At 44.0% G+C, this 27,874-nt stretch overlaps 1 protein-coding gene across 1 annotated transcript; it reads left to right on the top strand. All coding sequences in view use genetic code 11, as the record gives it.

Moving 5' to 3' along the window:
• Positions 1-1,855: 1,855 nt before the first annotated feature.
• On the top strand, positions 1,856-20,080 carry EGR_03896 (Phosphatidylinositol-4,5-bisphosphate 3-kinase catalytic subunit alpha isoform; the record flags this gene model as incomplete). The annotated part of the gene is made up of 12 exons (XM_024493145.1): positions 1,856-1,957; positions 2,759-3,018; positions 3,095-3,509; positions 3,759-4,124; positions 4,635-4,898; positions 5,352-5,501; positions 7,807-7,989; positions 8,876-9,442; positions 15,483-15,737; positions 18,523-18,903; positions 18,942-19,263; positions 19,782-20,080. 12 exons carry the CDS (start codon positions 1,856-1,858, stop codon positions 20,078-20,080), a joined length of 3,564 nt encoding a protein of 1,187 aa, XP_024352417.1.
• Between the last annotated feature and the right edge of the window lie 7,794 nt (positions 20,081-27,874).

Here is a 27,874-nt window from a genome sequence, read left to right as displayed (position 1 = left end):
AAAATTACAAGTATTCACAACTTTAGCTTAGTAACTATAGCGCCTTAAGACCACCATGAAGACGAAAAAAGACACAATACTTGGGCAGAACACATACATCTAACACAAAGAACGTATTTGGGCTACTGCGTGGCCCGAAGGCCAGCCTACGCGGCTTGGTACAAAGGCCAAGTCCAAAGTGGCTCCTTACCAATACCGGGAAACAAACAGCCATCGTATTACAGTAACACTCTTGTAGACCATGCCGGCAGCCTTCTAATACTTCTGTGTGTTAGTACTGTGTATTTTTCAACGCTGCATTGATTTCTAATTATTACTTAATTTAAAAAGCTGCTGTAGTTCTATGGAGCAGTTTTCTCTTCTAAGTATACCACAAATCTTACCACTTTGACAACAAAGGCGGTTTTTTTGTAACATAGATTTGTTCACTAACAGCCATGTCTTCTACAATAAACAGATCCTCACGCAATCAACTACAATCTATTATAGCGAAATGCAATACATGTTTGCTAAAATGGACTTCTTAGTATGCAGGAGAGGAGATTGGACCGATTTCGTGATTGGATAAGTCCCAGCTATTCTCAAAGAGAAGTGTAGTGTTTCGAGACTTTCTTGAAGACGAAAGAAGACATAATACTCGGGTAGAATATATGTTCAGCACAGAGAAGGTGTTTGGGCCATTGGCATATCCCAAAGGCCAGCCCACTTAGCGTTTTACAAGAAGGCTAAGTCAAAAGTCCAAAAGCGACGCCTTCCTTTTTGCGAGCTAAACGACTATCATATTGCAGAAGACAGCACAAGTTATTGAACGTCTATGCAATCTTATCGCTATCACCAATGCAGTGTACCTAGTCTTCGCCAAATTCGTAATAATTCTGCATAGTATCACTAGCGCATATCTGTGCTCTAGAGACCAAAAATACGGCCCAAAATAATTAAAGTGGTTGGGTAGTGAAATGCAACCAAGTAAAATAAGAAATCACTCTGCAGTGTATTACTAATAGGTACAGCTACACTTGCACGTTGGGCAAATTTTTTCTCACATGTCTATTAATGTGGAAATACACATGCAAGTTAATAACACGAACTCAATTTCAACGTTTTTTAGGTCATGTATTAATGTTTCCTAATCTCCCCTTTTTCTGAATGATTGATATTCCCCGTTTCCCAATGACGCACCAACACATTGTGCGACTTTTGCCAAAATACCAATCCTGTTAGGAGTATGGACTCAAATGCAGTCTAAAAGTCCTGTTTTCTCATTAACTTTGTTTTTTTATTTGAAAGACCCATTCCCCGCCTTCATTACCTCTGACGGACATGTTATTGGTTTGGCTTTACCCTTGCGCCTGATTGGTCGCAGTTCATGCCGGGTTTCCTGCCCTTATCGCATGATGCCTAATCCCAATATTTATTTTCGACATGATTTGTTTACCATATTTTTTACTTGTTCACTGATTATGTACTTCTCTGCGTGCCTATCCTTACCTCATTCCTTCATTCTATGTTGAAAATTAGGTTAAAGACATATCAATGTCGTTATTGTAATTTCTTGTTAAAGTAGCGTAAATTCATGGGAAATTCATATGACATTAGTGTCCTGCGTTGAAGTGTGTATGGCTTGCTAAATAGTGTGAAATTGGTGCTGGGGTATTCCATTAATAATTTCGCTCCTATAACGGGTCTCCCGTTTTCGATTTAATTCTTCCCGCCTTTTTCTGTACCGATTTGCGCATTAGGCGTTTATCGCAGTCACACAGCTTCCATTTGTAATGCTAATATAAGTCAATTTTGGGTAATAGTGAACGGATGCAAATAATAATCCATGTTTAATTCCTTGTTTAGTAATGCCAGGATGCCTCCAATCACATTGGAGAGTTCGGACCACATGTTCCAACATTGCTCGTCGATGAAACATGACTTTTTAATGCCTAACGGTATTGTCCTAACCTTGAAGGTATTTACTCATGTTATTTTCAGACAGTAGGAAGAGGTTATAATTATTCTTAATGCATGTATTTTACCACTCTCTGAACATGTGTATGCTGGTGTACCGCTAAAATACGTTTTGTTTTTACGTGACCGTTGGGTGTGTCAATGGAAGTTATCATAAAAGTGGGTACGTTTGGACCAAACTCTGGCTTTTCTGAGATGAAAATATTTCTGTTAGTGCAAATTGTTTTTGCTTCTGAAGCTAGGGTGCACACTCATTCCATTGTGTTGCACACCGGAAAGGCTCTAGCGCCGAAGGCTTTCTGTACAACATAACCATTCTGAGACAGCCTGGGGAAAGCTGTCTTGACACCCAACGTGCGTGCACTAACTTTTTGAAACTAAAAGTGTTCTGAAACGACTGCGTCCATTTCCGTCACAGACCAATTATTCACTTGTAATTCCATCACATCGCAGATTATGCGTTCAAAATCATAATTTTCATTCACATTGAGCTGATAATCACTGTGGATAGGGCCGCCACTGACAGACATTATGTGAGCTGGCTAACCCCTGAATTGTGCACCGGCCACCGTGTGTAAAATCAGGTCTCGGCTTGAGTACTGTCCTTTATTTAATAGTAAGAAATGTAGTTTGTGTCTGCTGATGCTAGCATGAATCCAGGTATACTTTTTATACTTCCATTCATCCAAACTTAGCCGTCGAATAATAAATAGAGGATTGACAGCTACTTTAGGCAATGTTAGTAAGCATATATTGCGATCACTGGCAAGACTGATGTGCAAATCTGGTTTGCCACCGCTAGCCCGACCCGGATATTAGTTTGGCGGATCTGAAGGCTCACCTCTGGGATTTGGCTTCTGCCGAACCCCTTTACGAATGTCTGGGTCCTCCAAATGACTACCTCTTCCAGGGTATTTCATCACCCAAGGCTGAGGAGGAGGAATTTTACGATGAGCAATGCAAATTTGCTGGTCTTCAGCTTCTCCTTCCTTTCATGCGTCTGGAAAAAGTTGCTGACGACACTCAGATAATTGAGCAGAAGCGCAATGCCATGATTGCCAAGTGAGTTTGGCTGATCATTCGTTCTCTCCCGTGGGTACTTTAAATCTTCAGATTGTCTTTCCTCTGCCTCCATTAGAATATCCACCATATCTCAGGCTCACCTCAAGGCGGCAGAAGGGGGCAACCCGGAGCTAGCTTGGGCTCGCCAGTGCCTCCTCGGGATGTCTGAAGCCAATATGAGGCGTCTGGAGGCAGGAGGGCCCGTTTCCATGGCGCATTACCTCACAGCTGCTTCACTTCAACCGAAGCTGAATACAGCACTGCAGCGACGTCTGCAACGCCTACCTTACCTTACCATTTCGGCAGTTTGTGTAGACTGCTACAGTCCGCCAACCCAACACCTCCTCAAACTGAATCTTCCCAAGTCGATCACTGTGGCGGCGGCGATTAAGGAGATCATTGATGAGCAGAGGCGACTTGTGCAGGGTGATGTTAGCTGCCATGATGTGGATCCAGCCCCTCAGTACCTTCTCAAAGTGTGTTGTTCTCAAGTGAGTTTTGTCAGGGGTTGAAATTATTCCCCGAATATGTAGGCTATTGTCTGCTCTATAGTGATCTTGGTTATGTAGCTTCTCGTGGTCAGTCCCCTGACTCATTTATATTAATGCAACTCGATGTCTACAGATCGTGTGCTAGACAGGAATGAAGGTTATATAATCGTGCCTACTGAAAGGTTTCACGTGGTCAAACTTGCAGTGATAGAAAATGTTATCCCTTCCCTTCTGTCTTCTCTCTTTCAGGAGTATTTATTTGAACAAGAGAGTGCACTGGTGCACTACGCTTACGTACAGGAGTGTCTTCAACGCGATGACATTCCACGCCTCACTCCAGTCCTTCTCAAAGATGTCCTAGAATGCCTCGGCTTGCCAGTGCCGGAGGTGGTAAACTGTGAGGATTGCACACCAGCATACCCCTCCCCTGCAGTCGTCTCTAACGCCGCTCCCCTCCCTTCTGTTATCGATCTCTACGGGGTGAAGGAAGAGGATGAGGATGAAGGCGATGAGGCGATGGAGGCAAGCGTAGATTTGTGGGACTTACGGGACTACTTCTCTCTTACTGTCCGCGCTGCTCAAAAACTCACTACAGTGACGAAAAATCCCTCAACGGTATATAATAATCTATTGTAACGCTCTGGAGTCCCCATCACTCCTTCCCTCGTATATCTTTAAGGGGCATATTCAAAATTGTTCCAGTGTAATCAAACTTCAGTCGTTGATGAATAAATTACGGAACAGGGGATTAAGATGATGAATGTCGGAAGCAAACGCGATTTTAATAATCCTCTTTTGTCGCTGGTCCCCCGGATTCAGTCATCCACGGTAGATGCCATCCGTGACTCTTGATCTTCGTATCCAACCAAAGATATCAGTCTTGCTGTTCGTCTGGACCGAGTTCGCTTACTCTCCCCACGAATTTGGCGTCCCAAGCCATCCTTGAATGTGTAAAGGTCATCAGTATAGGAGAATGGTTCGTTATCAGCCTGTGGGAAGCTACGGCAGCAAGCTTGAGGCAAAATCCTGGAGCCTGAAGAGCTCTTGTATCCATATTCAGAACTAAATCAAGTCACTTTCTGTTTGTGACTGATGAGTTCACAGTCGTTTTGCTTTTCTTTTCAGGAGAAATTGGATACCGGTTTATTCTTCACAGGCTCCTCTAGTTTCAGTGATCTCACCACGGATGTGACAGCATCGCTGGGTGGCAGTGAGAGTAGCGGCAGTGGCAGGGGAGGAGGAGTGTCAGCCTCCACCACCCCACTATCGGCTTCGTCGGCCTCAAGTCTTGATGCCTCATCGGGTAGTGTGGTGAACAACTACATTGTTCGAGTGGGATTGGCTCATGGTGGACAACTGCTTGCGAAGTACCAGGTTGTCTTCTACTCTGTGCGCTTCGTTTGAGGGTTAGGCTTGCCTGCTCGCTTACTTTTATTCCTTCTAGGGAGAATATACTTAACTGTCTACATTATTATTCTGGGATTTGTATCATGACTTTATGCCTGAGGCTCGTTTGCTTCCTTTTACAGTTAGTTACCTTCAGACCTCTGTTGTCCTCCCACTAGGCCCGTTTTTGATTAAGATTAGAATATTCTTTTTTCATCATAACTGTTGGTCAACACATTCTTCTTGTTTACTAGTCACATCCTTGATTAGTTTCTCATGCTATTTTCGCCCATCACTGTGCGCCTTGGACTGAGCTACGGTCGTCAACAAAGCAGCTCTTTTCCTAGCGATATATCTGCTTCTCTCCACTTGTAATGGGTTAATCTTCTCTTTTTTTCAGTCTAGATCACTATGAAATTATGCAGAGTCTATTTTCGTTTTTTTGCTTTTTACTAGAACACACGAGGTGCAATAATCGTAATGGGTGGCAATTCGGTCCTTCAATGGAACCAATCACTTAACTTTCGCCTAATCTACTCCAACCTGCCACTCGCCACCAGGGTCTGCGTTGTCTTACTCCAAGTGAAACGACGTCCTGGCCGAATCGTGAGTCTATCAAGTTGAGATGTTCTCTCAGAGGTACTTTTTGTGCTAACATTGACTAAAGCATGGTTTTCGAATCGGGATTTGTTAAAAGGCTCTGATCCAGTTAGATTTCTATAATAAGTAGATCCGCGGAAGTAGACTTGCCTACGAGGAACGCTGAACTTTACAAGACAACTGTTAATTTCTCAATGGTCAGAAAGGATCACGTTTCAAGGCGCGTAAACTGCATTTGCTTAGACTAAGCCGTTCTTTGATAGTCCGCTTTGCGTTCACTTAGTTGTGCAGCTAATGGGCGCCTGGGACCAGACGCCTCACGCATCAACCGAATGTCTACAGCGCTTATTAATTTGAAAATAACACCATTAGGGCCAAACTCGTCGCTGATAGATGTACGGCCGACCGATTGTGGAGCGTTTACACTACTCAAACGTTTTACTGCGGCTGAAGGTCCCGCCACCGTACTTTAGATAATACTACTACTTATTACTCTATGTAGCATGCCTTTTTTACATATTTAAAACTTGGTATACCTTTAATGCCCTTTGGATTATCTGTACTGAGAAATGACATGAGGAAAAAATTGTGTCCGGCTCTGCCACGGTTGACTAAAAGGAATTATCTCGTTAGCCTAAAGGCATATTTGTCCCGAATTCGACGAGGCTCTAGGTAAGGAAGCCTTACCTGTCCAAGTCACGCTGACTTTCCTTGGTTTTTCCTAATTGTGAAGACACGTCAATGCTTGTCAAATCGACACGTATGCTTGAATCAGTCCCCATTTTTTATTTCTATGTTTCAGACCAAAAGCGAATCGGTTCGATTTCGACTCCTTGAAATCCCAGCTATGAATGTGTTCCAGCAATATCATGTAGCAAGTTTCAATGATGGCTGTGCTAGGATAATCCGTGCTCTGGTTGGAAATTGAAATCCACTTTTAGCCGCATTTCATTTAGTTGGACAGCTGGAATGCTTTTTAAGTGTTTGAGTTCCGTAATAATTGGCCAGGTACGCGGTTGGGCACTAACCCTTGTGTTATTGTGCAAGGGGATGACCTCACTAGCTTACAATCACTCCCCTAAATTATACCGCTTTTTCAAGATGAGGTACCGAATCAAAATTTTGACATATCTGCACGAGAAGCATACAATGTGTGGCTTTGTTAAGCATTCTGGCGTTTAAAAACCGATATATTTTCTTAAGACATATAGATATCTTGCAACGCCAACATAAGAAAATTTATGCCTTAGTCGTTCACAAGACATTTGGTTTGTCACCTCGCACAGTTTCCTGCGCCGACATTTTTGCTTATCATGTTGGTGAAGAGTGTCTGAGATGGCTTAGTCTACGACATACGTCGACTACTACTACCTGAAAATTCCAATGCAAATGCAAGACATTAGTAGGTAAATTTTAATCCTTCAAACTGGTATGGGTATGTAGCACTTTGAGACTCCCACGAAGACGAAGAAAGACATAATACTTGGGCGGGATATGTATTGTCGACGTAGGGAAGCGCTACTGGCATGTCCCGGGGGTCAGGCCGCCCGACATGAGGTACAATGGCAGTGCCTCTGAGTGACTTGTCACCAAACCTGAGAGTTAAAAAACAGTTAATACATTGCACATAAGCCTTCACTAACTGGTCGACATCTCGATCGAGTGCTCTACTGTCTGATATCGGTCGTTTCTCGTGCTTCCGCATTATGGTATGTTTGTTTGAAAAATCTCCCGAATCCTTTACCGCTAAAATAAATGAGGTTTATTTGAGCTAGCAAAACTATCACTGATAAATCAAAATCTTACTGTTGAGTTATGGCTGCGCTAGAACACTTTTAGCGAAAATTTCCTCCAAATGGGATTCTCTGCCTTCGAGCACTCATTCTAATCACGGATTTCTATCAAAATGGGTTCTAAAAATTCTCAAGATAATTGGAGCAGCTGCCAGAAGGAAAAGGAATTTTGTCACTTTTTTACCGTGAAACAACATTACAGAATACCCAAAGTAAACATTGATAGACGAGACTGACTCCTGCATGATTATGGAATGGAACTGGCTTATTGGCTGCAGATTTCCGCAAGAATTATATTGCTTTACACAATTGTCTCGCATTCAAGTGGTGATTTGCTTGGTCCGGTTAACACTTGCTGCCGGAACATTTGAAAACTAAAACTAAATTCTTCGCTGCCAATGTTTTGAAAACACAGACCTAGGTACCCATTCAATTGGAATAAATGTTTTGGATAGATGAAATCGGTATCCTGATCGATCCAATTCTTTCACGCTTTTCTGTGCTGTGCGCCTCGACAGATGGAGTTCCCGGTAGGCTGGGCGAATATGAACCTCTTTGATGAGAGGGGCTACCTTGTTACGGGTCGCCGCTCTCTTCCCCTGTGGCGCAGCAGCTTCACCTCACCAGAAACTGAAACCACCCACCAACTCAATCTCGCCGGCACTGTGGCCGAGAATCCCGATCCCGAGTTCACTCTTGTGGTAAGTGCGACTCGTCATTTCCACTTCTAGCTACTTCTAGCCTCCATTCGACCATCTGTTTAGCTTTAATAGATACAAAGTGTGATCCACACTGTTTTACGGTGGTTGAATGTTTGAAAACAACATCTCTCTTGTTCTCCTCTCTTTTTTAATCCTTTAAGAAGAAATTGCAGTGGTTTTGAGTGCTCTCGCAATCCTTCGACCGGTTTGATTGATGTAGGTTACATTATCAAGTCGTATTTTTTTAAATCATGATAAATCTAGGGTTTCCTGGGTCCCTCTTGTTGAACATGAGCACCTATGGTACCTCTTTTGGTGGATATGGAAATAACTGTCTTTTTGAGAGAATGTGATGATTGTGATAAAACACCTTTTACAATAAGATCACGAAGCTTTAATTTCCGATCCTCAACTTTCCGGCTTCACTTCCTTGTCTCCTCCTTTCTATATGGAAAGTTAATTGACAGATTTTGTATCCCCTAGCTTTGAATGTTGAGGTGACAACTGTTGTCCAAATTAATTTTTCTATCAACTTTTGAGAAATTAGTGTCTTCCCAATATTGCTTTTTAATCTTTATTCACATATCTTCTTAAAACCAGCGTTTGCACCCCATTTCAATGCTTCCACAACTTAATCGTGATTTTGTTTACGTCATTCCCTCCTGTTAAGATCGGAATTTGTGTTTTCCTGCCCTGATGTTTCTAGTGTCGGGGCTCACATGCCTTGTAGACATTGGACCTCCATTAACTTCGAATCTGAGGAAAAGAATAGACTGCGAAATCATCAAAAACTGATACACCTACGTCCCCCTTCTGTCACAGTTAAGTATGAGCTGGGATTCAAAAGCCGCATCACTAATTGTATGCTTCCTTCCTCTCTCTCCAGCTGAATTTCTGTCATCCTAGCAACCAAAAGGCCCGTATCCGCTTTCCTATCTCCCGTTTCATCACCACCGTGCGCGGCGCCTCCCCTAACACACCCACTGCTACCATCGTCCCTTCACTCCATTCCAGCGACTCCGACATCCGTGTGATCCGTGATCTCATACACCGGGACCCCTTCTACGAGTTATCAGAGCAGGACAAGGCTCTTCTCTGGCGCATCCGCGACTCATGCTGCCGTAGACTTTACCCTGCTGAATCGTTGCCTTGGCTTGTGCAGGCTGTGGCCTGGGAAAGACGCGAGTTGGTGGAGGAGTTCTACCGCCTCCTTGCTGTTTGGCCACGACCCCTACCCGTGGAAACCTCTCTCCAACTCCTGGGTGTGGCGGGCCTTGCTGGTACCGCTGCCGCCGAAGGGACGTTTGGAGAGGGTGGTGGGGGCAGTTATGTGATGGCCGGGGGGCGCACGACCGGTGTAGCGGACCCTCTGGTTCGCGATATTGCGGTGCAAGGGCTGCAGGCGAGACTTTCAAATGCGGATCTAGCTGACTATTTGCTTCAACTGGTACAGGTGAGTGTATCCATTCGGCTGTCTTTGATTTCTGTTGGTTGTTTGCCTGTCGTATTAGTAGGCCTGGTGTCCGTGAAAAAATGACCTGGGTTAATCTGGTTAATCTCCGCTTAAAAGTGGCTGAAAACATTGACATATTGTGCGAGTGTCGACAGAGACGTCATCTTTTTGAAGGTTATTTCTTCCTCAGTGTGTCTGATCGCTTATTGACGATGGATTCCTTCGTTCTCTTATACGACTATTGCACCGTCTGTTAGAACAGCTTTTTGTGAAACCATCGAAAGGCGTCTATTAAAAATTGGTCTTGACTGGGTGACGAGAAAGTTGTGCATAATTTTAACATCTTACCGGAAACCGTGCTCATTTGATTCATGCAGCATAACTCAGTCGGCTTTGCTGTCCTCATGGACACCATTATCGAGTTGTCTGACTGTTTATTTCCATTTTGAGACTTGGAAGGTTATGCTTCCGAACCATCGGTAAACCAGGAGGAATCGTGAATGTTTGGCACAACTCACTGAAAGCGCTAATAAATGCTTCTGGAATTTAACCCTTGACTATGTTCCAAATCATGCACCCAAAGCACTTGAATTCCATTTCAAAGTTAGCTTAATACACTACCTTTTAGAGGAGTGGATGATTGGCGTAAGAATAGGGTACAGTATCGGCTAATGGTTATTTGCCACCATAGCACTTTTACATTACGGTGTGGCAATGTTACCCTCTCCCCGTACAGTGTACTAATGCATTGGCTGTCGTTTCCTTTGCCCCTCCCAGTAAGGTAAAAGTAAGTAATGAATAGAGCTGTAAACTTGATGGCGCGCGTTTCTGTCATCGTCTGGATGGTAAGCTGGGTAAACTTAGTATCCCGCACAAGTCAGATGGCTGAACTACCACTAAATAACATCTAAAAATTACGCTTGCTCATTAATTAAGTTCCAGTGAAACCTTTGATGATGCATGGGGTATCACTCTAGATTTTTCTCGTGGATCTGGTATTTGCATGATACACGTTGGAGTGCTATTCACCCCCCTTAGTTTATTGCTTACGTGAAATATTATCGTGCCTCTCAAATATGTTGCATGATTGTGCCTATTTCTCGCCCTTATTTTAGTTATAGCTTCTTTCTGTCTCGCGGTGAGTTAGGTAAGTAACGCACCATGAGACCCAGAACCTTTCTACTTTGATTGGCAAGCAAGCATTTTGTGACTTGGTCCTTTTGTTGTGTTCGCCTAGATGATGTCGATGGTTCTTGAGGGGGGAACCACAGGTGAGCCAATGAAAGGTTAACGAAATTCCAGTCTTTTGTAGTGTTCGTGGATTGTGCCATTACCTGCGTTCTACGGATCCTAGAATGATTATGTCGGCTCGAAATCCTAACCTTCGTGTATTTTTATCCCTTTTAATGACCCTGGGGGTACTTGTACTTATAAAGCCCATCGACCAATCAGGAGAAAGTAGGAGTCCAAAGTCGCGAGACACTCTAGAATGTTTGCGAACAAACACGAAGGTGAATTTAATGAAAATTTCTATAACATTGAAATAGGATAGTTGTCCTGGTGTTGTAAGCATCCTCAGTAGTAAAAAATCCAGCTCCCATTACAGAGCAGCAGTGAAATAAGCATGATCAATGGATGCGCAAAATGTAGGTCCCAGTTGGTTTAAGCATGAAATTCCTTTTTTAATTGACGATGTCAGTCTAAACTATTAATGTGTCAGCCGCGGGACTGATAACCATAATGCGGTGAGATAGGTCAAGACGAATGCGTCCATTTGAAGATGTAACATAACTCCCAGTTTCCGGTGCTGCTGAATCATCTGGGACAATTTAGTGCTTTATAAAACCTGGCATCAAAAACAGAGAAACGTCATTCCCTCCCTTCGTAAAAAAGTGCATGTCATCCGCCAACGCAAGTGATTAGGAGCAGAGGCATGAATGTTAGGCCACTTCTCAAAGTGCCTCAGCAGTTCCCATTGGGCATTCCTGACTCTCTTTCTCTCTCTTTTAGTTCTGCAAGTGCCACATGCATTTGAAACACACGTTTTAGTTTGTGATTGCACGCCTTCCTGCCTGTCTTGACGTGTGCGGTTATTTATAAAGTCGTAAATAATTTCATCGAAATGCCGTACCTCTTAATAATGACAACTATTTTGCCATTGCGTAAGGAGTGAGAGTTTTGTTACAGGTTGACATAGGGACCCTTTCGGTTTCCATCAGGAATAGCCCTATTTTGGGGGTTATGAAGGTAGGTTGGCGGAGTCCTCATGTGTAGGTGGAAATCAAAGGAGCAATGAACGGTTTACTTTTCCTAGATGACCACAAGTGCCTGGTCTATAATTCGCCTTGGTAGCGCAATGTAAAGCCATTAGGCTGAATAAGATGCCCACGGGTTGATATCCACTGTTTAAATTCCGTTTGCCTATTTCCCGAATGTTACTGAAGTCCCAGCCTGATTTAAGCGAAACAGAATTCTGAAAGTCACCCTGATACTACTTCAAGTCCGTTGGAATTATGTCCTATCAATACTTATTTTCAACCAATTTTTTGCGGACCGAATTCAAAGTACATTTTTGTCCGGGCATCATTTCAGCGATTTTCTTAAGTTTTCATGAAATTTTTTAATGCATTAGTTTTGTTTTAAATCCTTCCCTTCATTGCCCAATTAATTTAAACCCACTGTAGAGCCATTTTGCTCCACTGTGCCTTTTTGCCGCCTTATTTGAGCATTGCAGAGCCTTCGTCTTATTCTAGCTAAACACTGGGTTTTCACAATGTAGTCAGTGCTGTTAGATCGACAACACCCACCAACCAACCGCAATAGTCATCGAATTTGCGTGCAAGTGAGAAGACATCTGATTGCAAGGTCATTGATCCCTCTTGGGGATTCTGCTGAATCTGGCGTTTCGACCTGTGTGGGGACTGTAGTCGGTGAAGGAAAATGTGCATGCCATCACGTATGCCCATCGCTGGTCGTAAGAACACTGGCCGAAAGGTAGTCATTTGATAGGGAAGGGGTTTTAAAACCGTTTTACTGGATTAATTTTTCGCGTCCTTTCCCTTTGTCACTTTATTTTCACTCCAGCGCTGCCCAGCTGTATATTTGTAGTGTTTCCGTTCAGCTAGTAGGGAGGTGGAAAAGGTATTGCATGTTCACCTAATTGACATCTTCATGGGGAAGGTTTGGACAGGTCCGTAACAAACATTTCCTGATGTTTTACAGCCAGTGTCACTTCAGTTGTTAATTGCTTTTCTATGGACCACGGGAATGGAGTAGTTGCCCAAGGTAAACGTCACTTTCAGCCCTTATGTTGGAGGTCGTTACATGTTCTCCCGTCCGCAGCCTATGCACTTCTTCCGTCACAGTCATGTTTATCACCTAGCAGTAGAAATCAGGCTAGTTCTGCCTTAAGATCTAGTTCACTCTCTGGTTTAATTATCGTAGTGCTCCTACACTTCCCCGAAGACGCAAGAAGACATAATACTCGGGCAGAGCACTTTTTGTTTACCTACATCAAAGTCTGGGGGCTACTGACACAGCTCGAAGACCAGGTCATCCGGCGCAGGTTAAGTGACCCTCAGTGGCCCGTTGCCAAAAACACTGCCTAGAATTTCGGTCCATTTTCAGTGAAACACGGGTTATCTTTTAATCGTTTTACAACATTTGTAATCTCAATCTAGGTGCTGTAGGTATGTAATTAAGTGTCCTTATTTTAGTGCAGAAGATGGGAGTATCGTGTTTCATTTTAGCCTGGTAAATCTCTTCGTTTATAATTTATTTTGGGCAAAAATGTGAGGTGTTTCGTCTCCTGGACGAAAATGGCCTGAGTATTTATTAGTTGAATTAAACGATGGGGAGGAACTTTTCGCCACGCAAATGAAATATTTCTTCTCGCGAGGTTTCAGAACACTCCATTGCCGCGAACTGATTTAGTGAAATGGTGAGGTGACAAGTACAAATGGAATCATGCGCGATAAGGGAGCTAACTAACCGACCAGCCACACATTCTGCGAAGGAATTATGGCTGTCCGATGAATATCTAGTTTTGACCACGCTAAGGTTGCTTGTGTTGCTTGGACAGTGCATGCACGAAGTCAGTTTCCGCTAAATGCAGAAGTGAAAAATGATGAATAAATAAATGAACAAATTTACCGCGAATTTGCATGCTAAGGTTAAAAATTTCATTTGGTTCATTAACATGTCTGCTATTAGGCTCGGTCTTGGAGGGCAATCGTCCACAACATCCACCCAGCTGGCTGTTTCGTCACCAAATCATGAACATGCTACCTGTACTTTATTGCTGTTAAGTTCGGTCATACCGTTTTCGACCCGATTTAGTGCAGTCACCTGTCAAAAACTGAAAATAAAGCCAATTGGCTAGTTTTCTCATTGATTAGTGATCTTGAGAGTGGATGTTTCACCTTGACTGTTTTTATGTTGGCTTAAAACTTGAATAGCGTGAGCTGACTTTTCGGGCAAGGTGTTCCGCCGTAGGTCAAGCCAATGGATCGGATTAACCGAACTGTTTCATTGACGAGAATATGGGTACTCTTGCGGGGATTTTAGGAAATTCACCCTGGTGGGCGATATCAATACCTTGGCTGGTACCAAGGCGGTGATTGATAGTGCATGTAAAGCGGTCGTACTTGGAGTAACGAAGCTAACAGCGTTGCTGAGACAGTAGAGCTGTGATTTGGTTTTCATTTCCAGATTTGTTGACCCTTACTATCTTTCTAGAATGGTGTACTGTATCGATTCATCCGCACCTTGTTACATGGGTTTGAATTAGACGTACTTTCAACAATCGTTTAGTTGTGGAGTTTTGAAATCCAAGCAGCTCACCCTTTGAGAAAACGGAAAATATCAGTTCATGTGTGAATTCTTTGATTGCTTGGTGTTTTCTCTCCTGTTTGCTTCGTGATCAGGTGATAGAGAATCAGCAAACTGAAGTCGCATTCTCATAATCAAAATGAAATTGTGGCAGCGAAATAGTTAGTTTCTCGCACACTAATAAAATGTTTGCTGCCTTTGAATTCCTCCACATGCATGGGGTAGTCGCGTGAATTCCTCCTCTACGTGGGTGAGGCCATTTTTATGACCGCCGCCCGCCCCCCCTAACCCAGCTCTCTGCGTCTGTCCTGTATTCCCCCTTTTGGCACGGAGGCCTTTTTTTTGACAAAGTCGACCCGTCTAGAACTGACAGGAGTTACCGCCTTTTGTGGACCCATCTCCAAATTTTATGAGTTCATCTCTTCACTCCACTGCAATAGTTGAAAGTTCTGGAACAGCCAAGCAATCACCGATGTCCCTGCTGCTGAAAATGTGGTAATGCCCTGTCCTTGAACTCACCGTTTGATGCCCTATTACTGTATACTTCTAGATCAGTCCTCCATGTAGTGGATCCCTTCTTACAAGCTGTCAGAAAAAAACCTCCATTTTGACTACTACTACTAAAAGCACCCCCTCAACATTGCATTAGCTTCTTTCCGATTTTCGGGCTTCTTTGCTGTTGCTGAAGCCAGCTATACCGTCTCATACGATCTTCTAGGAAAGCAAAAGTTTGTCTCTACACCTGGCCTTCCATGTCCACAGCCCATCCATTGCAAACTAGTGTTTTCTATGCGCTAAATTTGCGGTTTAGCAGTTATAACACTTTTGACGGACCCTGGTGACTAATTATTATTTAAACTACATTTTGTTTAACTAGGTTTGCTTTATTTATTTGCCCCCCCCCTCTCCGGGGAAAATAGCTCAGATGGGGATATTTCATTGTTAAGCAAATAATTCCCGACTAGGTCATTGAGAGCTGAAGGGTTTAGTGTCATTACTGCTTTATTAATACTTGCACTACTGCTTGTCATCTGACGTGCATACGAAACATTTCTATTTAGATGACAAATAAGCTTGAAATGTCTCTTGTTCCCTAGCTTTGTAACAAAGGAGTAAAAAGGTCAGTTAAAAAGATAGTGTGGGTGCTTCTTATCGCCCACTTCGCCGCCCGTCTTTCCTTCCTCCTGTTGGCCTCTTTGTCTCTATACAGGTGGTACGAACCGAAGCCTTCTTGGTGAACCCACTGACCTGTTTCCTTCTTCAACGAGCCCTCGACTGTCCCACACTGATCGGGGTTCGGTTGTGCTGGCATCTGCGCTCCCAACTAGACAATCCGGATGCCCGCCTTCGTTTCGGTCTGATTCTGGACGCCCTCTGTCGCGGTTTTGGACCTCGGCTCCTACTCTTCGTCCATGAACAAGTCAATGCACTTCATCGACTTACGGATCTTGCCATCTCTGTCAAGGTAAGGCCATCACTATCGTAAGCAGTGCTAGACGCAGTGCAGAACTTTCGCATTGAGCCAGTTCTTGAAAGAGTCCTGCTGCGAAAATCCGTCGATTTTGCCATTTGCTCTAGATCCCTTCTATCATAAATTTGAGTATACTTTTGCACCGTTCGAATGTGTTGCTCAGTTGGCAAAGTCGCTGATGCCTGTGTAGCGTCTGAGTTGGTCCTGAAGACATTAAACTATGTGAATTTCAAAGTCAGTTTGCTACCAAGTCGAGAAAGCTAGAAGTCTATCAGCCCATCCTGTATTCTAGTGCCATGTAGCTGATTTTCGGGACAATAAAAAGCTGATGCAACTAAAGCATACAATTTCATTGCCTAACAGCCATCCAGCTTTAAACTTCGTTCTCAGTAGTCCCATGCGTTGCTCTTCTTTTGCAGTCGTAGCAACAGTAATCGAGGGATAGACAGAAATAAGGGTCTTATTAAGGTTTTTAGACTAGGCCCGGTTTTTTTGCACCTCGTAAATTTCGATGGGGCTCTTCTGCAACATTCCTTACTGGTAAGACTTGAGAGGAATTATTAAGAGGGCATTCTGCAGTGGACCCGTTTCATTCATCAATCGATTTTTGCCGGAACATGCATAAAGAGGCTCCCATGGTATTTAACCTGGAATTTGTTCCCTCTTTATTTTACAGATATTTTTAGCATTGCTCAGTAGTCTAACGTAGAGAAGTATTAGGCCTTCGGTTGGGGCTCATCGTTCGCTGTTTCTTTGCTGATTGAGATGAAGTCTTTCCATGGAGGGCTTGTCCCGTTACTAGACCTGAAGCAGAGCTTTACTTTTAGTTGTCAAACAGTTGACGTCACTGTAAGCCTTCTGGAGACTTTAACAGGCGAACAAATTCATAGGTTGCTCCATTACTAGCGCAGAGAAGGATTGGGAGGTTAGGAGTTCCATAGGCAGAGTTTTATGACACCGGTGTGACAACCATTATTGCGGTATACCCAGAAGACCCGCATAGTTCGAGGAACGTTCAAGTGGACTGGAGACCAAATTTTGCACGTGAAAATGGTATTGTGGTTAGTACTGGTAGCTGGTGCATATACCATAGTCCAGCTTACATCATTCCTGACAGGAATCGCTTTAGGTAGAACTCATTAACAGAAGTATCTCAGTTTACCGCGCAGTACACTGTTTATCTACCCTATGTAAGCATTCTTCTAGCGCTTGTTTTTTTCCTCAGATCAAATGAGATTCCCGTATAGGTTTCGGTGCAGTTGACTTTGTGAAGGGACAGGGCTTAGCAACTGCAAACATACATCCAGCATCTCCTGTGGTTTCTAACTGTTAGCTGTATTTTGGTCGCAGGCTCAGCTGAGGCAAACTCACGTGGATTGGTGTGTGGGGGAGTTATCTCGGCTGGCAGCTGAAAAGACCAAAAATAAGTAGGCGAATGGGGGGGAGGGGGATGTGGGCTATCCATAATGATGAAGAATAGAGGGGTCAGTGTATTGAGGAAATTCAGGCATTATGCTACATCATCGGAGAAAGTCACTGACAGATGACAATAAGCTTTGAAGACCACCAACTTGTCCTTCACTCCTTTCACAAAAAATACTATCCCTCGCGGGTTTATGTCTTAATTAACTGTAGAAGGAATTGTTCACAATGAATTGTTTACTGAAGGTCAAACAATCATTGCTTAGATCTATCCACTCGAGGTAATGGATGCCTCCGGCGATTTGTAGAAAAAATACCTCAGAGGTCTTCACGATTAGTGAGCTGAAGGCAAGTTTTACTTTAATTTTCCCTAGTGTGAAGGCCTCACCGCACTTAAAGATGGGAGAAAGACACTGTCCCACCATCATTCTCATTCTTTGGACGGCCTTGATAATATTTCTCCAGGATCCAAATGATGAACTCCACCCTTTTTAGTACTGATGGTACTAGAAAATCACACGAACAGATGACAGCTGGAACAGACTCGACGGTAAATGAAATTGAGATATAGATAGGAGCAGAGGTGGCTGGTACGAAATTCTTCTGGGCTTCTAAAGACAAAACATGATTGATGAACAGGGAGTTCACGGCTGAAGTTATTCTACGAATTTGGCTATAGCTTTGCCGTCGAGCACTTTGTAGTCACCCACAAGGCAGGCACATAGTTCCCCATCATAGCGAGACGCCTTTCAGATTCATTAGCTCTCCTGATTGAGAACGAGATGTTAGGGGATACTCTTCATGTTTTACTGTAGGCTGGGCACCATTCTACGAAGGAACTTCTTTATACGCATTTATTTCTTTATCAAAAAGGTACAAGGCGATTTCAGAGTCACCCTATATTCGTTCCTTCTTCCCACTTTATCATCGGTTCAATCCTGCTCAAACGCCTATGTGGGCTCCTTCTCTGTTACTTGGAGGGTAAGCAGCCCCAATTCTGGGCATTTTGCAGGATTCGAGTTTGGCATCGTTGTCGAAACCTGAGATTTCACTCCTCTATTATGAATCGTGACAGATTTGGTCATCTACAGCAGTCTTTCTTTTGCCACCGAAATGGCGTTGCGGGTAATCCTCCTAGACCTAATAAGTTCTACCAGCCTGGAAGTTTATACACTGTGAACGAACGTAAGGACCGGAGGACCAATAGCTTAATTTACTAAACCAGTCTTAGAGCCTCCTGCGGTCTAACGAACATAGACTTCTCGCAGAAAACTTATTTGCTGAACGCTCTTTCTCAATGAACTCTATAAATTGTACTAATTTAAGAGAGGGTTTGTTAAATTCACTTTTATTGCAGCGTATCGCAGAGGATGAGGAGCAGCGAGCCCGGTTCAAGTTTGAGCTACATCGCAGTGAAGTTCGACGCGATCTTGAGGGCATCCTCTCCCCCTTACGTTTCTCTATCAAACTCGGTCCAGTGGTAGAACAGCAATGTACCGTGAAACGCTCTAAAAAGCGTCCGCTTTGGATAGTCTGGGCCAATCCAGACAATCTCGGATTTCACCACCACAAAATTCATCAACTCCTCTTCAAGCACGGTGATGATCTGCGGCAGGATATGCTCACTCTCCAGATCCTCAAAGTAATGGATCACATCTGGAAGGACGAGGGACTCAATCTCGATCTCACCACCTACGACTGCCTTGCCACAGGCGATGAGATGGGCCTGATCGAGGTGGTGCGCAACTCTCAGACCATTATGTCCATTCAGGGCAGCGAGTGCGTTCCGCAATGCAGATTGACTCCTCCCAACTACATAAGTGGTTTTTGCAGAAGAAGGCTCCTCCACTGGGCTCGGAGGAGGCCTATGAGTCGGCCATCCGGCGGTTCACGAACAGCTGCGCAGGCTACTGTGTGGCTACCTTTGTGTTAGGTATTCGCGACCGGCACAATGACAACATTATGGTGGATGATTCGGGTCGTCTATTTCATATTGATTTTGGCCACATTCTAAATAACAAGAAGAAGAAGTTTGGCATCACAAGAGAACGTGTGCCGTTCGTGCTGACAAGTGACTTTGCTTGTGTGATCGCTCGAGGTTAGCTGCGTTGATTTTAATCCTCTAGCATGATCTTGCGTATGATCCTAGCAACTACAGTGTTGCCAATGCTACCTCACGGTATAAGGCTTAATTTTCGCATCCTTCGATCCAATCTCGTTGTAGTTGGCCCTAATGAAGGGCTGAAATGGTGGTTTATTGCTTCAATTTTTTGCCTTGACCCTTCGTAGTTGCTTAGTTCCACGCTCTCACATTTTCCTTCACCGGTCCTTCCAATTTTTCTACTGTAATCCATTGATTATACCCCTTGAAGTTTTATTATGGGCTGGATCACTACTTCGAAAAGCTGTTGGGTCAAACCTGGACAGTAGAAGTCGGTGCACATATCGTAGGCCAGCCCAGTCCACATACCGTTAATCAAGATGTCAGACAACAGTGGTCGCGCTCAATGAGGTGACAGAATGCTCAGATAGATACCCAAAACCTCAGTTTTGACAAAACCGATGTACTTCACCCATTTCTTTCTTCTGATCACCTGTCTGTCTCCACCCTTTTAGGGGAGGAGAAGCCCTACCGAAGCAAGGGGTTCATGGATTTTACACGGCTGTGCGAGGATGCCTACCGCATTCTGCGACGGCATTCCAACCTTCTCCTCACCCTTCTCGCCATGATGGTACCCTCCGGTCTGCCCGAACTCACTTGCGCCAGCGATCTGGAATACGTGCGCAAGACCCTGGCTGTGGAGCTGCGTGACGAGGAGGAGGCGCTAAACTACTTCAACGCCAAGTTTAATGAGGCCTACAATGGTGCGTGGACTACGAAAATCGATTGGTTCGCCCACTGGGTCCGCCGATGATTAACAGAGTACCGACAGAGAGACTTGCATTTTTATTTATATGTGATAATACAGATATGCAACCGAACTCAATGTGTGTGCTCGTGTGTGTGTGTGTGTGTGTCTGGTTATTTTTAGTTGGGGAGGTGGTTAGTCAGCGCCGTCGGTCTAGACATAAATATTATTGGCTTTTATGTTTGTCGCTTTTTGGTGGTGGAGTTCGGGGTCAAAAAAGTGGTCTTGTTTGCGGATTCTGACTTAAATTAAATCAAAGGTTTTGGCAGTCGCCTCAGAGGTGTTGTTGTGGCTTTTCGACTTTACTTTTTGCGTTATTTCCTGTAAAATTAATTTTAATCTGTCATTGTTGCTGTCGTCCGGTTGAAGTTTGTTTTTTGATGACTGATGGGCTATGCACTTGCCTAGCCATAATAAGCCGCTTTTTTAGGTGCCTTTTATATCTGTTTACACTACATGGATTTGTGAAGCCTCGAAACAGCTTTTAAAGTGCTCAGAAACATTTTACGGCTTCATACTTCTATAGCTACAAAAAATCCCTTCGGAAGGATCAAAAATCGAAGAAGGGTGTTCTCAAATCATAGTTTAAGGGAACCAAAGTGTTTGGTAATCTCAAAGTGTAATAAGTCAAATATTTCATAACCTAGCCTCTTACATGAGGTTGGCTTGGTGACCAGTGTTTTCTCAGCGGCATTAAATGCCATTAAAGTTGAAGCGCCAAGTATTCCTGATGTCTACAGGGAACCCCAGGAGAGGTTGGGGTAATCTTCAGCCACGTTTGGTAGCACGCAAGCTAAACTTTACGTATGGATGTCGTTGGCTAGAAGAAGGTTCATGCCAAAACGTCGATTCCTCATTATTTGCCTTTGGATGGTTTTCCTCGTGCTTCCATTCAGGGAAGCTATGGCCTTCAGTCTAGGCACGCTCGCCTCCACTTCTATGGATAGTACTGAGTTATCGTGATGGCGATGACTTGTTTGCGTCATTTAACGTTTTTTTTTGATCTCACCAAAGGTACTGATGCAGTCCTTGGGAAATTTAATCCATTTGATGATAGAATAATGTTTACGATTTCCTTGAAAAATTAGTGAATAGGGCGATAAGGTGTGTCACCTCAGGCCATTAATTGTTAATGGAGTCTGATGCCTCTCATAATAACTTTGATTCAAGAGCCACTATCGGCGTAGGCTTATAAATAATCGGTGAGCTGGGCTGCTTTTTAACCTCACATGTTTTGCAACTTCCTTCCGGTCATCACCATTCACCTACTCCTTGTAGTCTCAGCTAGGGTCTGCCACCCGAGAAGTGGTGTGCTTATGCTCTGGATTTATCCGCCGAAGAGAAATCTCTCACTCAAACCATTCGCCGGCAATTTGTTTGTTCACTTTTGTTGTTCCTGCAAAGACAATTTCGGAGTAGCAGGCCCAAGATCACAATGATTGGAGGCTAGTGTAACTTCTCCAGACTTTTCTGGAGACAAAAGGAGGAGACAATGCTGGCACCGAATATGTATTGCCTACGTAGAAAATGGCTGGGGACTACAATAATGGCCGGGAGACTATGCCACCCAGCACAAGTACACTGGCGGAGCCTTAAGTGCCAGAGGGACTAAAAGTGATTTGAAATGGATTGTAATTCGAAACTCTGTGGGCACAACTCAAGATGACCCGTTGGGACGGTGATGGGGATGCATATCCACAGCATGGCAAAAGGTCTGATAATACCACTTCGGAGTTTTGGATGCCAACTTTCAAACATGATTGAAATGAGTGCTTTATCGTTACTCTAGTGGTTTCCCCGAGAAATCCCTGTTCTAATGATCCCATAGATGAGCTATTCCCCTGAGGATCGAAAAATTGTCCATCTTTTGCGTTGTCATTGGTATTTGAGTAGTTATGCTATCTCCATGAGTCGAGCTAAGTGAAGGAAGACTAGGCTCAGATTATCACTGGTTCCACGACTTTTTTTGAGCCTGGAAGAGACAATCACTAAACGCTTAGACAGCGTGGCTCATTTTAAGGAAAAATAACTCATTTGTGATTAGCTGAAGCAACTCAGTTATCGGACGTAGTCCACACGGGTGTCCGCTTTTGATTCAAAAGTTTTAACCTGTGAGGATGGCTTTAGCTTTTATTACGCATTTGTCAGGCATTGGTTTTGCTATTTCTTGAGTTTGTGCGTTGCTTTTGGGTGCAGCTACTGTCAGTTCATTCCTGCTGACTTTCACTTTGGATGGGAGCTCGGGTAGCTTACGCGGGATGTGATTCATTTGCGATTAAGTTTATTATTTATTATTATTATGTTGGAGGATAATCTCTCATGCGAATCTCTGACCGACAGGATGTATGGCCTCTACCATCAATTAGTCTCACGGTCCAAATGTTCCGTAGCGGGCCGGCGATCTGACCTTTATCAAATTCGTTTTGATTGACTTCTCCTTGATCTCACGAAAACTGTACTTAAGAGGGCGAAAATCTGACGAAGGAGATTGTAATTCTTTGGCTGTTTGTTTAACCCCCCGGTGTGGTTATGCTGGCGCTTAAGGCTCCGCCATTGTACTTCAGCTCGCTGGCATGGCCTCCCGACCATGCCAGTGATTCTGAAGAAGCCCATATGCCGCGGATGGGGGAATATATGATGCCCGTAACAAGGGTTGACGATGAAGTCCACCTTAGGCAACTACCCCACTTCCATGTTCTGTATAAAGATGTCAACTAGGTAAACACGCAATGCCTCCCTCACCTCTCTACTAACGGGATAGAACCCAGATCGACAGACGGGTGGACAGCGATAAAGTGAGAAAAAGGTGGCAAAGAGGAACAGACGGAAAAGCTTATCCCTACGGGCCTGTTAGTTCTCGTCCTTTGTAACCTTACTCTGCTTTTTTGCCAGTGTTTTTACAAATAGCGATGTGCTTACGAGATGGCCCGCATATTCCCTCCCCCTCCAATACAGTTCCCACATGCACACAACTTCAATGACCGGCGCGGTTGGTTTTGCTTACAGCACCGACAACATTGTGATGGTCGACGTGGGAGGTTAACCAAGGGGTGCGTCGTGGACAGCGCTCAAAAGAGGAGAGGGAGGCCATGAAATACTTTGATTGTTTACTTAACTCCTCGCTTGGGTTATGCTGGCACCGAAAAGCACGGCCATGTGCTTTTGCTGGGCGCCCTGTCCCCCAGGCCATGCCATTAGCTCGCTAAACCTTCTGTACGTCGGCAACATATTCTGCCCAAGTACTATGAGGTCTTTCGTCCTCAGGCAAGACTAGGGGCGCTGTAGAAGAAGAAGGAATACCAGATATTTATTCCCAAATTCAGTAGCCTCGGGAATTCCTTGAGGAATTGGCATTTCTATGATTACCGGTAGGGAGTGTTCCCAGATTATGTTGGACTTCAGAGTTCAAAGTTCCATTGTTCCGCACTCAGGATGAACAATAGTGGTTAATCGAGGTTCTACACTATTCTCTGCTAGCAAAACTCGGTGAAATCAAACTAGATTTATTAATTTTTTAATACTTTTATTGTTTGCTTCGCTCTACATCTTAGTTTTCCGGACACTTGAGGCTTCGCCTTTGTGCTACTGCCAGGGGGCATGGCCCTTAGGCCATGTTGGTAGCCCCTCAGCAGTACTCTACGTCGACATTGCCTTCTTTCGTCTTCGGAGAGGACTCAGGATGCGTCAAACATCAGTAAGTAGCGGCAGTTAAGTACCAAGTAATTAAGTATGAACTGTCCAAACTTATCTAGACACCACCCCCGATCTTAATACCGACGGTGTGGAGCTGGCAGTATCTCAGCATCTCTGTACCCCTCTATCAGACCAGATTCCACAATCCTCGGTCGGTAAATATTTGTTTGGGACTCTCAAAAACATCACAATAGATAGGAACCATGGAATTCGAAGCGGGCAAATATTTCCCTAAAACTGAGATGGTATGGTAATTTGGCAATTAGGCCAAACAACTCAAAATGATGCGTATTTTCCTAACTTTTTGGTGCCCATACTTGTTTTTGAAGTAAACACTTCTGTCTTGGAGGAGTCGTGTTTTAAGCATTTCCGCTTCTTATGGAAGGATGACAGGTGAACTCAGTGCTTTGGGAAGTGTAAAAAAATCTATCTACTCAAATGCTCTACTCATGAAAAGAAGGCGCCATTAAACTTGCCTCCAATCTCCTGGGCAAGAGTGATCTGCTGCTGTCAAATGTCATTAAAATCTGGCGAATCCACGCGATGGCAACTGACTAAAGATCTAAACAAGGCAGAAAACTTTATCCGATCCCCTTGGCCTGGATGGCACTTTCAGTCTCCTCGGTTCGGAGTAAGTCGAATGGTCCACTTTTTGTGAACATCTGTAGCCGATTTGATGTTCTAACTGGCACAAATGGCGTAAAACTGTCCGACTTCCATTAGTTTCGAGGCCTGTAGGAAAAATGGTGAAGACCACATCAGTTTTAAGCAAGATAGACTATCGAAGCCTTGAAGAAAAGAAAATCTTTTTCAATGTATTTGACCTCCAGAAAACACTAATATTTTAACTGTTTTTTTTTTACTTTCGGTTTTGGTAACGGGCTGCTGAGGGGCTCTCTTATTGTGATTCTGGCGGGAGGGCTGGCCTTTGAGCCATGCTAGTGGCCCATGCCCTTCTTTGTGGCGGCAATGCATATTCTACCCGAGTACTCTTTCTGCATTCGTCTCCAGAGAAGTCTCGGGGGGCTGCAAGCATCCGATTTAGAATGTTAGATATGCTGAAGCAGTCGTGAAGTCTTTTTCTCAAATCTCTTTGCCTCACGATTGTGAAACACGTGCTGGTTTGTAAGAGCATCCAAAAACACCAGTTGCGTAGTTGAAGTCTTCCTCACAGAAATATGAAATATTTAATAAGAAAACTACTAATTCCTGAATGAGACCTTAGCGTTCTGAGAAAGTGGTGTGTTTTGACTGTAATACTGGTTATTTGTACGTTGTACTTCTGTTCGGCGGTATGACCTTCGGGCGATGGCCATTAGTTCCTCAGGCCTTTTGTGCGCCGGCGTTACATACTACGCCCTAGAAATAGGTCTTCCTTCGGCTTCAGAAAAAACTCGGAACGCTACATTTGGAGACAGCGAAACGGAGTCTAAAGGACACCTGCCCTGATTTCAATTGGTGAGTGATAAACTCTAGTTTGACAAAGGAAGCGTATATGCTATGGACAGGGGAATCTGCGACAACTCCTGACAGAAGGCCTGAAAATGACGTCTATTTTGGAAACTACCCCAGTCCCCTGGTACGTAGAAAAGCGATTAACAGTGCCCAGTGTCAATACGACTAGCGATGGACATACGTAAAGGCCTTCACTTTTCCCCCTCCCCCAATACAGCTCCCAAACGGGAGGAGACTCCAAATCCAGTGTAATCGTCAAGAGGGATCACTGACGTTTCTACCAAATATCTTCTCAGTTGCGCGTCGATTTGATGACCGGCGCGGTTGGTTCGCGGGTATCATCTCTACGCTACCAACAACATTGTAATAGCCGACGCGGGAGGTTGATCAAGTGGATTGCCGGGGACGACCCTCAAAAGGGCAGAAAGGGTCTATGTAATACTTTGATCCTTTGTTTCGGTTACACAGGCACTTAAGGCTCCTCGATTATATTTCCACTGGGCAAAGTGGCCTCCGGGCTATGGTAGTTCCACCCCTCAGCCCTTCTCTACATCAACAAAACCCCTTTCGCCCTTCTTTCGACTGAGCGATGCAACATTGGATTAGGACTGAGAGACGCTGCGTCCAACTTTGACAACTTAGTTGCAGTGAAATCCCAGGGTTTGGGAAATTTCAAAGTGTGAGGAGAAACAATGGATAACTTGCTTGTTTCACAAAAAATGAGAAGAGGGTTTCTACACTGACCCACATACCAGTCCACTTTTCTTGAAAAAGACCATCGTAAACGAGGCAACAACCGATGAGGCGACGACTTCAGGATTCATCAACTAACAGTTAATCCGCCACCACCACAGTAACTGTAAACAACACCCTAGCTGTCTCAAAAGGCGTTTTTAGTGACCAGAATTACCCATTAAACGTGTCCAGCATTATGAAATGTACAATTAATTGGGTAATAATTTAAAAGGGAAGTGTCTATGCATCACAAGATTTGCCCTATTTTTAATGTAGGGATGAGGACCGAGAAAGGAACCTTTTTGACGTCCTCAAGAGAGGAAGACTTCTTCACTTTGAAAAAACACGTGATGCTTGCCCCTCCTGATTTCTCCCTTTCCTTCTCCTCACATTCCCTAAGTCACACTCAATACCTTTCCCACTAAGCGGCACTGCTTTCACATGCCTTCAGCCTTAGCCAGCTGCAAAATGGCCTGTCATCTGATTTAACAAAGGACTCGAGTTTGTTTGCAAAAGGATATATCCCTTCGAAGTAGAAGTACGTGTGTATTGGCCTCAGGCCACTTCAGCACCAGCTCAGGTTTCTCAGGCGGCAAGCGGGTCATTCATGACCAACGTCAGTGGTACCCTACTACAATGGAACCATTCACCCAAAACGTCGGTTCACTCAGCTAACTTTGCCAAAGTTTTTGACGCACCCGTGACTTGTCAACTCCACGAGAATAAACTCAATCAAGACATTTACACCCTGGAGGTACCTCAAAATGGGTTCAGAAGTAATGGTAGATTCTCAACCCTCCCATAGGAAGGAAGACCAATTTATGCAGGTATTTATGCATAGAACCTAAATTTGTGGATTTCAACTGCTTGAAGCCCTTTAGGTTATATCAAATCTTTGTTTTTTTCTCCTAAAAAAGTGATAACGTTTCATCCCTTGTTCAGTTGCTTTGCCACTGCAGCCTTTCCAGATTTCAGAAGACGGAATGAAAGATGAATCTGGACGTCGACAAATCAGACTTTAAATGGGCTTTTTTCAGTACTTTGAAACCCAATTCACTAATGGTTTGAAACACTTTTTCGACCTTGTGAATGGAAAGTGGAGATCCGTCGTCAGGCAAATAGTTCGAAACACCAACGAGGGGAGTGTATAATCCATGTATAGATAGTTTACTTGAGCATCTTGGTTTCGCGGGCACTTAAGGCTGAGCTATTGTACGTCCACTCGGTGGGAAGGCCTCCAAGCCATGGTGGTTGCCTTTTAGCCCTTCTGTACATCGGTAATACATTTTCTGTAGTAGTATTATGACTTCTGCCTTCAGAAATGACTTGAAGCGGATGAGAAAATCTATGAAGACGCCTAACAAAAGGTCTAAAAATGACGCCTACCTTCGACAACCGCCCCAATCTCGTGTTCTGCAGAAGCAGTATTAACAACTAGACCTACACCAGCCATGAACCATCCAGAAGTGTTACGGAGTTGGCTGTGGTACATGTATGAAGATGTCAGCTATGCGAACATAGGAGAGCTCCTCCACCTCCCTACTGACTGGATGGACATGGCAAGGAGAAATAGACGCTGAATATCACGACTTCAGGAAAGGCATGGGGCGCTGCGTATGATTCGAATTTGCCCATCTAATGAAAGCTAGATAAATGGACCGACACTAGACCTCCTGGAATCCGTACAAATAAAGCTCTATCCGGAAAAAAATTTCCGCAATTTATCTGTATCTCATTTGCTAGACTTAAAATTACGTCTTCGTCAACTACCTCCCGACTCGTATAACGTCTTGAGAGGCAACTTGGGTGGTACAAGGCCATTACATATGAGGTGGCCGGTTGTCGGGATTACCATAGCCTAAATAGATTTTAAATAGGCATTATTAATTTTAAACATGAAGCAAAGCCTGTCAACTT

The sequence above is a fragment of the Echinococcus granulosus genome, assembly GCF_000524195.1.
Source record: "Echinococcus granulosus chromosome Unknown EG_S00022, whole genome shotgun sequence".
NCBI lineage: Eukaryota > Metazoa > Platyhelminthes > Cestoda > Cyclophyllidea > Taeniidae > Echinococcus > Echinococcus granulosus.
This window is presented reverse-complemented; position numbering and strand designations above follow the sequence as displayed.